The 15,370-nt window shown below is 37.0% G+C and overlaps 1 protein-coding gene and 1 pseudogene across 1 annotated transcript in view; both read right to left on the bottom strand.

Annotated features, from left to right (window-relative positions):
- The window catches only part of BRCA1 (BRCA1 DNA repair associated), a 62,223-nt gene that overhangs the window by 3,658 nt on the left and 43,195 nt on the right, over positions 1-15,370 (bottom strand). Inside the window, exons 11-17 of the mRNA XM_063113173.1 lie at positions 14,357-14,483; positions 12,333-12,523; positions 10,649-10,959; positions 8,184-8,271; positions 5,948-6,025; positions 5,426-5,466; positions 2,825-2,908 (exon numbers count right to left, since the gene is read on the bottom strand). Of these exons, the coding sequence (XP_062969243.1) occupies positions 2,825-2,908; positions 5,426-5,466; positions 5,948-6,025; positions 8,184-8,271; positions 10,649-10,959; positions 12,333-12,523; positions 14,357-14,483 (920 nt within the window). The remainder of the gene's footprint in view (positions 1-2,824; positions 2,909-5,425; positions 5,467-5,947; positions 6,026-8,183; positions 8,272-10,648; positions 10,960-12,332; positions 12,524-14,356; positions 14,484-15,370) is intronic.
- LOC134389905 (5S ribosomal RNA) lies at positions 5,130-5,244 on the bottom strand (annotated as a pseudogene).

Genomic DNA, 15,370 nt, shown 5'->3' with positions numbered 1-15,370 from the left:
GCTGAAGTTTGATGTTTATCCAGACTTCGTACATCAATACTAACCATGACCCAATCAGCAGAGAAATCTATGTTTATTTTATGTGTACATGCTCCTTTTCTCCTCTTTCTTCTGGTCCCCAAACATCTGTTCCTTCCTTCACACTGCTATAAGAACGGCCATTGCATCTTCAGGCAACATAAGCAATTTTTAACCTAGTAGTGAAGGCTGGTTCTACCTGTCTTTATTGAGCTGGTCTGACTGCCTGGGTTCCTGAAGACAGAGATCACATTGCACCTTCTAGGGACCTCTTCCACTTACAGTGCTCAGCAGAGCTGTCCAAAAGAACTTTTTGTGATAATGAAAATGTTCTATATATGCACTAGTAAGGTAGGTATGAGTCATATGTAGTTGAGCACTTGAAATGTGGTTAGGGTGAGTGAAAAACTAAACTTCATATTTAAATTTTTTAAAATTTATATTTTAACAGTCCCATGTGGCTGGTGGCAACTGCGTTGCACAGTGCGAATTCTCATACATACACTGGCATGGGTTCTTAGAGAAAGACTTGGGTATCATTTCAAAGAAACCTAAATTTGTGTCAGTAGAATAGATATATTTTTATATATAACTTTGGGTAACTCACATTCTCTTGACCGTCTTCCTACCTTCTCATTCCACTAAAAAGAGACTAGGATAGAGAAAAATCAGAAAGGTAAAAACACAAAAATGGTCTTTTAGGAAATGGTTGCCCTCTCTGCACGCACACACACACATATGCACAGAGACAAACACACAGACAGAACCTTTAACTACAGCCAGAGGAGAAAGGCTACCAGGAGAAGTCTGCTTCTGTTTTAAGTGACCACCTCCATCTATGCCCCTCTCACTATCTGTATGAATAAACTGCTCCCTCAACCTGTTGACAGGACCTAGATGCTCATAATGCTAAAATTACTCCCCAGGCAGCCAGTAGGAGCCAAATGCTCCCATGAAAAGTACAAAAGATTAGGAATTCTTACATCCAGGTTGACACTCACTGATGAGGATGTCTAGTTATGAGATAAGAAATTTGAAGTTTCACCTCTACAATACATTTCTCTCCCGGAGGAAAATACAATGATGATATCTGTTATATTCAGAATGTCATTACTTTGACTAGGCACTTTCCATCACTGCTACCCTGAATGGAGGAAAAACCCAAAGCACTGGAATTTCCTTTGAAGGAGGGAAGAATCTGGTGCTAATTCTGCCTTGCATGCACTAGAGTAAAAACAAATGGCTGGCTCACACAGAGCTCCCCTGGGGTGAAGGCAGAAGCAGAAATAGGGCCAGCAGCTTTTCTTGGCATCTGGAACAGTTACTTGATAGGTTCAGAGGGTAAGGATGGGCTGACCGCCAGGGTTCAGAACTCCAAGCTTGATTTATGTTCATCTCCCAAAGAAGTTTTCCTTAGCAAATCACCATTGCTGGTTCCCTCTCAAGTTTCTATAAAAGGACAGAAGGCTTTTTGTATGGGGATGTTTTGAAATGCCTGGTGGTGCACACTTGAAAAAGGAAGGAAAGCAGACTGGGAATATAAGCACTTAGTGACCTGAGAAAGCAGTCGGCTCAGGCCTGACAGGCAGGTGTAAAATCTTGCATGGACTTGTCCCTCAGAAGACATAGTTCTGACTACATCATCTGCTACAATATGATCTGGGAAAATTCACTGAGTCTTCCTGGGCCTCATTTCCAAAGTTGTTAGAATAATCTATTTTTCTTCTCTGTGAAGCCTTTTATAACTTTCCAGTAAACTACAGTATTGTCATTAAGAATTTAGACTTGCAGCTAGTTCCATCACTCACTAGCCATGTGAACTTGGGCAACTTATTCAACCACTCTGAGCCTCAATGTTCTCATCTGTAAAATAGGCATAATTATAGTACACACCCCATAGCGTTGTTATTGGGGTTTTTTTTTTTTTTTTTTTTTTGGCAGCTGGCTGGTAAGGGGATCCAACCTTTGACCTTGGTATTACAACACTGTGCTCTAACCAACTGAGCTAACCAGCCAAGATTGTTGTAAAATTGTTAATTAGTTTATAGCAGTCCCTGGCATAGAGTGAACATTATATAAATGTTAGGTATTGTTGATTATTAATCACTTCCTCCTCTATGCTTCCACAGACAGCACTGTGTACGTTCTGCTCACAGCCCTTACCACACTGCTTTAGAGAAAGACAAGCCAGTGAAGTAGAAAGAGTAAAGGCTTTACATTCACATCTGTTTAAAATCCCAGCTCTGTTAGGAAAAGTAAGTTCTACTGATGTACAGTTAAGTTAGGCACCTCTAATTAACAATAATTTACTGCATGTTATCAAATGACTAGAAGAGAGATCAAATGTCCTCAACACAAAGAAATGATTACGTTTTGTAATGATGAATGTGCTAATTATCCTGACTTGATCATCATATATTATATACCGGTATTGATACTCAACTCTGTACCTCACAAATATGTATAAGCAATTATGTTTAAATTTAAAAAATAAATAAAAAGATTAAAAAAAAAAAAAAATCCCAGCCCTTCCACTTATTAGCTGAGATTTAAATCCCAGACTGGAATCCAAATTACACAGCCTTTCTAAACTTCTAAGTTCCCTCATTCATAAAATAGAGACAACACTTATTTACCTTGCTGGGCTGGGAGAACTAAAAAAGAAGTTCTGTGAAAGTGCCTAGCTAGTGCTGTAGCACAGTATTTATGTAATGAGCCTCACAGAATGGTGACCATCTCCAGGAAGGGGTCGAAATGCAGAGTGGTAGGATGGGGTTTTTGTCAACATGGGGAAGGAGGGCTTTACCTTTCTGTCCTTGGACTCTCTTGCTCGCTTTGGACCTTGGTGGTTTCTCCCATTGACCACATCCCCTCTGACTTCAAAATCATGCTGGAAAAAACCAAACCCAAACCATAGGGATCAGAGAAAGAGAAACCTCCATCAATGGAAGTGAAACAGATGCATAGGCATTCAGAATCTCCAGGCAGAGTTTTGACAAACAAAAATAAACAAACAAACAAATAATCACAATCATTCCTTTTGGTGGATTAGGTGAAATGACCAGAATCTCAGCTGCTGAAATCAATCCACTGAAGCAAATCTGTCTGAAGAAATTAACAATTGGATTTTCACCTCACTGGGACTTAATGCATTTTAAGTTTTAACATCTATCCCCTCTTATAACATTCACTTAGCATTTGGATTAAACTGCTAATACTGTGCTGTTACCAAGATAACCGAAGAATTCCTGATCTCTTAAAATCAACTGTATATTACCATCTAAAGGAATAAGGGCTTTTCAGATTTCCCTTGAGATTTAATGAAGCCAAAATGATAAAATATACATTTAATACACTAAAAAAGTTAGAGGTTCCTCATAATCACTATTCTGACTAGTCAAGGATGAGAACATAAATAATGGAATTGGGGAGGTTAGAGTTTTTGGGAGAAATTTGGGGAAGAATGTTTAGAAACAATTCTGACTGAAACTTAGATTGCACGGAAGATTGCGTGTATTGCCGAGTATTATAAAGAAAAATAAAGGCAAGAATGTAACCACAGGCTGTTACTAGGAGAAAGAATACTTACCATTTCCTAGTCACTTGAAGAAGAGTCTAGTGATAAATTTACCATTTGTTTGAAGTTGACTCACATATTTACAGTTCTGATTGCTTCGAGCTTCATACAATGTGTCTAACTGCCTAGTTAACCTCTCTATCCAGATGTCTAGTATAAATCTTGAAATTCACACATTTAAATACTTCCTGATTCCACTCCTACCTCCTGCCCTGCCCCCCAAATGCTTTGCCCCCATTTCTTCTTTATCTAATTTCATATTACTAACATCCACCTTTTGTTCATGCCAAAAACCCAAGAGTCACCCCCTGGATTCCTCTCTTTAGACAGTTTTGTTTTATACTTTCTGTTTTTTGGCAGCTGGCTGGTATGGGGATCCAAATTCTTGACCTTTGTGTTAAAACAATGCGCTGTAACCAACTGAGCTAACAGGCCAGCTTGATTCCTCTGTACCTCATCCTCCAAATTTAATCCATTAGCGTCCTATCTCCAAATACATCCCAAACCAACCTCTTCTTTACCATCTCCATGTCTCCAATTACCCTAAGAATAAAATTAGAATTCCTTATCATGGCTTGCATCAACTCCTACCTGATATGGCCCTTGTCTATGACCTCCCACCTCTTGCCTAACCTCTTCCCTCTACACATTATTCACCAATTACTACTCTCCAGCTACACTGGCCTATTTTCCCTTAATAAAACAAGTTCATCCCTACTTCAAGACCTTTATGCTTGCTGTTCCTCTGTCTATAATACCCATTCCCTACTTTTTTGAAGGTCAATCCTTTCCTGTCATTTAGGTCTCAGCTCAATCTTTTCAGAAAGGCCTTCCCCTGGACTCCTTAACAAAAGTAGTCAACCTCTATTCCCAGCCAATTACTAATCCAGTGTTCTGCATACTTCTTCATGGCATTACTGGTGTCTTAACTCATCTTTACCTATTGTGTATCTCCCCTCACTAGAACATGAATCCTACCAGAGCTGGGACTCGGTCATTCATGTTTACTGTTGTATGCCTAGTGCTTGGCACATAGTAGACTCCCAATAAACAGTCACTGAATGAAAGTTAAAGCCCACAAAAATGTCCTTTAGTTAATTATGAATATTTCCAACAATGCATAATAGTTTAAAACTGTTTTTGCTATTTTGCCTGATCTGTTGTCATCATCGGCTAGTAAATGGGTGTTCTAAAATTATTCCTCTTCCTACACTCCATCTTATTTACTTCTCACTGTTCTCAGTATCATAAAGAGCAACATCCCTTTGAAGGAATCTGATTTCTAAACAGATAAATTTGCATATTAATACACAGGATTTTTCTTCAACAACATTGAACAGCCAGTTTTCTACAAGTGTGTACACATATAGATTCAGTTGGGCCTTTTTTTTTGTCCCTGTGAATCTTTTCTTTCTGCTTTATAAATTCCTTTCCCTTCCCTCCAAGGAAAGGACTGTTTCTTTTGAAATCTACAACAAGGGAGAACACAGAATTTCTTGGTTTGCTCTGAATAACTCATTTTTTTTTCTTAAAAAGCCTATAGCACCCAGTATTCCCAGGCGGTCTCCCAAGCACTAACTGGACCCAACCCTGCTTAGCTTCAGAGATCAGATGACATCAGGCACATTCAGGATGGTATGGCTATAAATCTGCATAACACTTTAAAAAAAAAAAAAACATATCCAATTAAAAAAAAAAACATATTGCATAACTCTTGATGATCCCTATTGCCAAGGATAATTTTAGGAAAGTGGTGCATTGATGGAAGAAAGCAGATAAATTTTTCATGACTATGTGATTCAAATGGCACTTGTAACATAAAGTACCTACCTCATCCAGCATCTTTCTTTCTTTAATAGATTGGGTCACCCCTAAAGAGAACCCAGAAAAGACAGGTCACATGGAACAGAAGAACATATTCTTATTATGGTGGTAGCGAGTTTAGCGATTCACAAAAGAGCACAGGAAGAATGACAGAGGCGAGGTCCTCTCCCTCTAAAGGCACAGCTCTTTAATAAGGCTTGTTATAGAGATTTACTTCTGGACATACAGTTGATGCTTAATTTAAACATTATAAAAATGCCTGCTGCACATGGATTTCTGCCCACTATTAAATAAATCCCTAGTTCATATGGTCCTACTAGTTATAAAAGAAATCCATTTTCCCAATACCACCAGCTTATCTGAAAAAAGCAATATGCATTAAACATAAAGCTAGTTTTGTGTTACTGTTAAAGACCTTTTGGTAATTCAGACTCAGCATCAACAAAAACCTTAGGTGTTAAAATGTTAGGTGTAAAATGCAATTCTGAGGTGTTAAAGGGAGGAGTGGAAAAACTGTATTGTACTTACAGAAATAGCTAACTACCCATTTCCCTCCTGCAATTCCCAGAAAATATTTCAGTGTCCGTTCACACACAAACTCAGCATCTGCAGAATGAAAAACATCCAAAGGATTATAAATTAAAAACAAAATCAGGAAGAACTGCCCCAACAGGCTAAAGAGCCCCAGCTCCTCACGCTCTCAACATCACTCTAGATTGATGATTCCAAGATCCCTGATAAGAGCATCAGAGGCTGGAAGCACCACTAATTATAACCAGCAGGTACGGACCAGAAGAAATGTCTGCCCCATCTTCTAGATGCCAAGGCTAGCTAAAGATCTCCATCGTTGTGTTCAAGGAATTACTCATGTCAGTAACATTAATGTGGATGGAGAAGATCTAGTTTACTAGATGGTAACACGTGAAAGGAGAAGAAAACAGTATCTTCAAATCCTAAATCTGAAATGTCAATGTAAATGACAAATTTTCACCCCCAGAACTACTACTTGGGGAATGCTATCCCCTAATATTCCCCTGAGAAAGATAGGAAAGTAGAGTATTTTCATAGCTTTTCTCTTTCTTACATAAGTATTTCAGAAAGCAGTAGTTGAAGAATCACTTCTGTTTATTTCCCAGTGTTTCAAAGACACTTCTGAAGAACTAAACAAACTGAGGGAAGACCATTTACTTTTAAAGAAGAAATGTATTTAATTAAATACTAAACTCAGCAGGCTATTTGCAAATAGTAGCAGCAGCCACTCTCCCTCACACAATTCCTCACAGTTTTTGAAGCTTTTTAACTGCTGCAAAAGCTCATTTAATTATTATGCTTTAAACTTAGAAATTTTAGCTCATTTTTAGTATAAAAGTAGCTAATGTTATATATTGCCTTTGAGTTTAAAGACTCAACTACTTTAGATTTAGTTTGCATTTTAAAGTCTTCTTTTCACCTTTCATCAGCTTTGATCCAAGCCTATAGCTTAAGATGTATTAAAGTTTAATAACACTTGTCTCTAAAATAATTAGTTTGTGGTACCTTATTCTGGCACCTGGTTCCAGTGAGCACTACCCTCTGATCCTGTGGTACAATTTTCCTACAGTATAAAACTAGGATCTTAGACATCCTAAAGCAACATGTCCAAGGGGTTTGGACCCTCTGCTCAAGCACCTGCAGCTCTGTGAACAGAAACATCCTGGAGTGGATCATAATATATCCAGAGAAACAATTTTGTTAGAAAGGTCTTAGAGTTCAGCCACAATCTGCATCTCCTGTGTCCTCCATGCACTGGTTTTTGTCTGCCTTCTGGAACCCCATGAGTGAATCTGACTCCTCTTCCAGATAACAATTACTCAGCTATTTGAAGACAGTTGCCTTATTCCCTAAAGCTTCTTCTTCAAATGACATTATTTTGAGTTCCTTTTCCCCATCTTCACCATCTACTTCTGGATAAACACTCTATAGTTTGTCAGTGACCATCTTAAAAAAAAAAAACAACATCATCTTCTAGGCAGTCATTCAAGTAGAGAATACAGTGGGGGTCCAGATCTTTACTTCATTTGCTCCAGACATTAGGCTCGTATTAATAAGGCCCAATTTCAAATAAACTCTTTTAGCAGCCCTGAAATATTTACTCAGATTTAGCTCACAGTCAATTAAAAACTCCCAGAGGTCTCCTTTATACACAGTCATAATTAAGATTTAAAGGGGAAAGTGTAGGATAAATAAACTGTCCCCTTCATTTCTTCCTTCTTCACAGGAGGGTACTTCAAAAACTTCATGGAAAGATTCATATTATCCTTTAATTCTATTTTTCCACAAACTTTTTGAAGTACCCTAGTATGTAAGGGCTTTCTGAGAGTTATCAAACTTGTTTCCTGAAAAGCTCTCAACCACATTCAAAGTAGGTGTTACATGGAGTTAGGGTCTCCAGATTTTCAGTGAAATTTGCTTCTGCCCCATTCCCCTTTGCCTCCTTGTTCTTCCAGAACTTGGGCTCTGGCTCACCAGAAAGGTTTTCACCCAGTGTAGTCCAGGCAGGTAGACAGGAAGAAGTGGTTCATTATTCTGGCTCATCAACCTCCAAATCTTAACCCAAAACAAAAGGGGGTCAGGAAGCAGCAAAACTATTGTTTATGTTTCATAAAGTAATAATTGATTGACTATTGGAAGACTATCGTCCATGCTATACTTAAGAAATATTCCTATTTCTTCATGTGGTTTTATGCAACAGATACAACATATTATGAAAAGGTTCTTCATATACCTGTTTTCATAATGACATGAGTAGTCTCTTCAGTAATTACATTAGTTAAAGTGATGTGGTGTTTTCTGGCAAACTTGTGCACAAGCATCTGAAATCAAATCAAATACTGTATTATAATAAATTACCTCTTGTGTACAAGTTAGAGAATTAGTTATCCTAGCTTTGAGTCTCCATTTTTCTCAGAATATGTACATCTTTTTTATTCTAACATACACGAAGACTTGAAATAAATAATTTAATAAAAACCATGTACAAGTCAGAGGAAGAAATTCTAAGTCTTTGCTAGCAGACATGGAATTAGAACCAAGGATTCAAAATAATATTAATTTTGTCTTTAATAGCAGATATCATTTGATTCCCTAAAAGTTTCGTTGCATAGTGACACTATTATACTATAATTTAGATTTATCAGCCTGTACTTTATAAGCTGAGAGGTAACTAGCCTGCGTAGAAAATTGTTACAGATATACATGGCTTAAAACCAAGATTCAAAACACTCAAGTCAAGATGCTTTTAAAGGTCAGTGCAAAAACTATCGATAAATTCTCTTAAGGAGAAGGATTGAAAGAGACTCATATTCTTCCCAAAAGAAATCCAGAGTCCTTCAGCTATTATCTACCAACCAAACAAAAATCAATAGGCAGTAAAAGAAATTAACTGGATCCATTATGGGCACAGTTGACATAATTGGTAGATAACTTTGTTTGCCAAAGGCCATCATTTTAGCCATTGCCACCCACCCCAGTATTATGTGCTGCACAATATTGCAATGGAGGTCAGGCCATCTTTCTTTCATGATGCCTCACTCCACATTGCAACAGGGCACTGAAAAAAGGTAGGGTAGAGAAGCCAATGACATCCTCCCCCTTTCACCACTGCCCTCTGCCAGGATCATCAGCAATTGTGAACTGGTTAATTACTGAAATGCCAGCTTTGAAACAGTGTTCAGTTAGAAGAGCAACTGCTGACAAGATGATCTTAATATGGGCTTCAGAGTTAATCATGTGTAATATAGTCAGTAGCTTTCATCATAAATTTACAACACTTCAGCAAGTCTGAATAGAGCTCAAAGTTTTCCTCTTTGCTTGTTTAAAGACACCATGTACCCAAGCCACTTGTAGTCTAATCTGCAGCTCAGAATTGCCCATGGCTACAAAGATTGGACCATTTTAGCCATCTCTGAAAAACTGAACTTGTAAAACAAAGAAATAAGAAATGCTAATTTTCTTTTCTTTCTTTTTTTAAAAAAAGATGTCTGGTAAGGGGATCTTAACCCTTAACTTGGTGTTGTCAGCACCATGCTCTCCCAAGTGAGCTAACCGGCCATCCCTATATAGGGATCCAAAGCTTTGGCCTTGGTGTTATCAGCACCACACTCTCCCAAGTGAGTCATGGGCCAGCCCTAGAAATGCTAATTTTCAATGAATAAATGGGAATTCTAGATGTGTAGGCAAGTGATCAAGAGCCATTTAAACAGACACAGGTATGAATTTTCAGAGCAAATTGCTAGTCCAGCCGTGGGGCTGTGAGAGGAGAATGTTAATAGCCATCATCTTGCACTTATTCATTGCATCTACCTGGCAGTCTGTTGTGCCCTTTTAGTAGTGGGATGCATCTGGCCCACTACACAGAGAATGCTATGCTGAGTTGCTACCTTTGGAGAAGTTGTATGAAAAATGGTTCTTATCCTAGAAAGGATACATTAAGTAAGATACTTCAGATGACTCTATCATCTCTCAGTGTGCAATAAATGGCACCCACTATTGAATCCATTTAATAGTCTGGTGTGTTTTACCATGGTTTAAGAGAAATACTCAATTATTTTATTATGAAGTGATACCAATGACAATTAATTACAGGGGAGGTAAATTTCCCAGGATGTCTGAAATCTACAAGCAGCCCAAGTAGAAACAAGGTTCCAGTGGTCTTAATATTTTAATGGGTATTTTTCCACATTGTGAAACCATTCCCATTTTTGGCATGAGGAGCCCATGGAGATGCCAAAATCCTAACAGCAAGGGATGTTATAGGACAGAAATGACAGGGTAGGCTATTAAAAAACTGTCTTCCCAGCCAGGATTTAGTAAAACATGCTAATAAGTTCACTCAAATGTGAACCAAGGGCAGAAAAAAAATGCCTTTCTGGGGAGTTGAGCCATACCTGCTTGCTTTTTTAGATAAAAAGAAAATTCAAATTCAAAAGCTCTATATCATACCCAAAAGTATAACCTTTCTGCTAATATTTAATAATTATTTTCTCAAGTAAATATATGTAAAATAATCCCTATTATATCTATATCTAGATCCAAATTTTCAGAAAATATTAATGTAATTAGTAATAGACTTGTGCTTGTTTTTTAGATTTCTTCCTATATGTTATTCATAGATAGTACCTGTATAATAAAACTATTTGCAGGATGTCATTAAATCTCAATCATTAGGGAGACCCATATGGATACACTCACAATTTCCTGTGGGGTCAAGCCTGATACCACCATGGATATCCTTTTGTTGACCCCTTCTGTTGAAGATGTCAATTCTGGCTTCTCCCTGCTTACATTTTCTTCGCTCACATCATACCCAGACATATCGGTATTATGAGCAGCTGCTGGACTGTTGGCAGATTCTGCAACTTGAGCTTGGGGTAATTTCAATGCAGAGTTTAAAGGTGGCATGCTGCAAATGTGAGCGGACCCTGGGGCTTGGTCTGCTGGGGGATCAGATTCAGGGTCATCAGAGAAGAGGCTGATTCCAGATTCCAGGTAAGGGGTTCCTTCTGAAAGAAATGGGAGAAGAAATTTGATCTACATAACAATGAATCTTGAATTACAAGGTTCCAGCCTCTGCTCAGAATTAAAAAGACCAAAGAAGTTAGGTTAAGAGAAAAATGGGTACACTGATAAACTTGGTGAAAGTGCAAAGTGGTTTCAACTTTTCTGAAGGACAATATGGCATTATGCAGCAAAAGCCATAGCATGTATTTACACTTTCAGTCAACAATTCTAGTTTTAGAAATGTATCCTAAGAAAATAAAAGATGTAAGCAAAGGTTTAGTCATAGTGATATTCACTAGAACATTGTTTATAATAGTATAATTTTAGAAACAACCTATATGTCCAATAATAGAAGATTAAATAAATTGTGATACATTTATCCCAATGGAGTACTGTTCACCTATTATAGTTTGAACATAAACACTGATATATAATAAAAAGAAATGTTTCTAATACATTAAAGAAGATGGCTAAGAAATACTATTTATTGTGACTATATTTTAAAAATAAAAGTTTAAGTAAAATGATAAAGAAACATAGCAATATTTTATTGTTAACTGACAAGAATATAGGTAATTTAAAATATTCCTCTTTTTTATTTTTTATATTGTCCAGTTTTGGGGCAATGAACATATGATACTTTTGTAAGACAGGAAAAAAAGGTTGAAAACTATGGCAAATAACTATTTTTTTGTTTACTGATGACATCATTACCTTTTCCACTTAATAAATCAAAAGATATCCTTAGCAAATTAAAAAGAGCAGAGGCACCATTCCTGAAACATTTCAGAAAATGTCACTGTATCAGGAATTAAGTGCAGCTAAGTAGAATGTATGAGATTCATAAAATGACCCCTATGAACATGGCCAAATACCACATTTGATGCCAAACAGTACCTTTCATGATGTGTTTTTGAATATTAATTATAAACTTTCTTTACTGATTAAAACTTTGATTTACAAGTCATAAAACAAAATACTCATTAAAGGGATTTATAAGGCATAAAATATATAGTCATTTATATTCATAAAAGAAGACCTTGCTTTGGGATTTGGCTCATTTTTCAATAAAAGAGAGGCCTAAAACTTTATTCTAGGGACTTAGAACCTCTAACAGTTGACTTAAAATACTTAGAGTGCACCAAGACTCTCCCATCCTCAAAATCATTAATTAAACCAATATGGACAGATTAACAGCTTGTAATAGCTTTCAAGTAAACTTGGATTAACACTTTATTTTTTTAAAGTGGGCTCAAGTATAACAGAAGCATCCATACAGACTAGTACATCTGAAAGTTGATGAACTAGAATATCTTTATGTAGGATTCAGAGTAAAATAAAAATGTTTTTCCCATTAGAGCAGATGAAATATTACCTAGATCTTGCCTTGGCAAATAAGACTGCTCCATTAAATCGTGCGACTCAGACTTTTCAAGTTTCTGCTCCTCCACATCAATGACCTTAACAAGTTCCTCTCGCGATGGGCAGTTTCTGTTCCGTAGACTGCTAGAGTAGCTGTGCACATACCACCTTTTATCCAACAACTGGGATTTAGAAGGGGAAGACCTAGAAAGATGTATGAAAGGAGAAAACCATCACCACCAATTGTGAAAGGACTAATCATACTTCCCAGGCAGCCAAAGCATAAGTGAAACAGCTCACTGTCAGAGAAATCATGAATGACTAGCAAAAAAGAGCCCATGTGACAGCCTAGAAGTCTGAATTCATGCTGCCTGCCAACATGTCATAGTTGACATATAACATCTCCCCTTAGGGGTTGGTCTGAGGCAGTATGTCTTCTAGCTGTTTAAAAGCATGTCAGCAAATTTTACCAAATTATCCACCCACTCACTCAAATTCCATACTTTATTCTACTTGAGTCCAAATGGATGTGTTAAACACAGATCTCCTAATATGAAATTAGTTGATTAATGTTGACATCTCTACACTCATTCTTTCTACCCAATTTTAGCAGAATTTATAGAATCATCCCTATCCCCTGACTTTTCAATGTCCAAAGTCATTCTAAAAACAAAAGCCAACTATAAAATATTGTTAGAAAAGTATAGTTCCTCTACTCTTTTAGGTGTTTAGAACTTTGCAAAATAATATACTTAATAGTTTTAAAGGGCCTCAGAGATTAATTCAAACAATTATTGGGTGCTTACTATGAGTCAGGCCCTAAAGCTAACCCCTGGAATTGAAGGTGAGCAAAACCAGCTGCTCTCCAATAGTCTAGTAGAGAGAGGAAGTTCAATGTCTAGGTTCTATGATAAAAGTCTCTGTAAGTGGCTGGCTGGTTAGCTCAGTTGGTTAGAGAATGATGTTAATAACACCAAGGTCAAGGGTATGGATCCCCAAACTGGCCAGCCACAAAACAAAACAAACAAACAAAAAAGTCTCTATAAGGTAACTTCAGGGGGAGGAAGAGCAGGAATATTTAGTCTGAATAGTAAACGGACAGTTAACTCACTTGGTTAGAGCATGCCAATGAGGTCATTACCTATAATCATGGCTTTGGTGCCTGTGGAAGCCAGATCTTTTCATTCTCTGTCACCCTAGCCTCAAAAACATGTCCTCAGTCAAGTCCAAGGGGCTTGGAAAAGATGGTGTGATTAGATTATTGACAACCTGTTGCCATTCTTAGAGAGATAAATAAAAAATATATACATGCAGGAGGGACTCAAGAAACATGAATTTCTTTTTCTTCCTAGAGTGGTGAGATGTGTGACCCTAATGGTTCTGTGTCTCTCCTTCCTGAACTATCAAATAGAAATAATACACTTGGTTAGAGCACAGTGCTGATAACACCAAGGCACCAAGGTCAAGGGTTCGGATCCCTCTACAGGCCAGCCACCAAGAAAAAAAAAAAAAAAGAAATAATGAATAGTCCTGAACTTATTCTTTTACTTTCACAGTCTTGTTTTAAAGATCAAATGAAGAAGCAGGCAAAGTATTTTTGAAAATACAAAGTGCTATACAGTCTTATATCAATAGTGATTTGAATACACATCCCTGAAAGATAATCTGAATATTATATTTTCTTGGGAAATCAACAACTAAACTTTTTCTAGAGTGGCAAAAATTTCAATTAGGGCAAGGGCTGCCTTGGAGATGTCTATCATCAGCCTCTAGACTTGTCCAAGTTTTAGTTCTATTATATTTTATTCTGATCTTCAGAAGGGACAGATCTATCTAACTGAACATTTCTCATGTTGTAGCTTATACCTTGCATAAGTCAAAAAAAGCCTACATAAAATTAAACAAAAGAAGTGTCCTATGAGAGGTATTATAAATGTCTGTATACAGAAAACTGGAAAAAGTATGTGAAAAAATTAACAACAAGAGTTCAATATAAGTAAAGATGTTACTAAGATAACATAATGTGACATTTCTTACCTTTCAACTTCTGGCTCTTTATTTTTATTGGTAGAACTATCTGGAGATACTCGGAAGTTCTTAGTAGAAAGGCTTTCTGGATTCTGGTTTACAGGATATTCACTACTTTTCTCTGAAGTTAATACTGCTTTACAGGGAATGAGGAAACAAAGAAATCTACTTTACTTTTTGTCCTGATAGTGATAATTCAGGTGAGGATACTGATTTTTTCAAAAGCAGCTGTGACAATCACATTGTTTTTTTTTTTTTTTTTTTTTTTTGTCTTTTTCGTGACCGGCACTCAGCCAGTGAGTGCACCGGCCAGTCCTATATAGGATCCGAAACCACGGCGGGAGCGTCGCCGCGCTCCCAGCGCCGCACTTTCCCGAGTGCGCCACAGGCTCGGCCCACAATCACATTGGTTTTAAACAAATATATCAGACAGAATTTTATAAACACAACTGATGCAACAGACAGATGCTAGTACCAAATGGAACTAAATTATTAAAAAAATAATAATGATAATAAGAGGAACCCTTTAAGACTGGGTAAACAGAGACACACAAACTGACACAAGACTGAAAAAAACCATACATTTATATTTTTTGGCCATGGATGATAAGAAAACAAGAATATGTAACAAATTTTTATCTCTGCAGCAAACTAAATTATACCCAAATCTCCTCAGATAATAAAAAAGAAAAAGTACTGGAAAGCACAAAGCACATTCCCTTTTCCATCTCCTTTTCTGCCTCCACATCAAAGACTATATGGGATGGGGGTTTGAGCTTTTGCATGTGTGAGGAAACAGAAGGGAATCAAATGAGAAAGAAAAAAATAAGTAATATGTTGCTTTACATTTTCAATTACTGGGGGAAAAAAAATAACCAAACAAACCCAAAAAACTAACATACGAACAAAAAAACCCAAGGTGCCAGTTGATAAGGAAACTTGAAATAATATGTGGAACTAATGATGAAATGGCACAAGAAGGGAGAAAAAACAAAACAGACCCAAGGCAAAGTTCAGGTATAT

Source organism: Cynocephalus volans, chromosome 10, assembly GCF_027409185.1.
Source record: "Cynocephalus volans isolate mCynVol1 chromosome 10, mCynVol1.pri, whole genome shotgun sequence".
NCBI lineage: Eukaryota > Metazoa > Chordata > Mammalia > Dermoptera > Cynocephalidae > Cynocephalus > Cynocephalus volans.
This window is presented reverse-complemented; position numbering and strand designations above follow the sequence as displayed.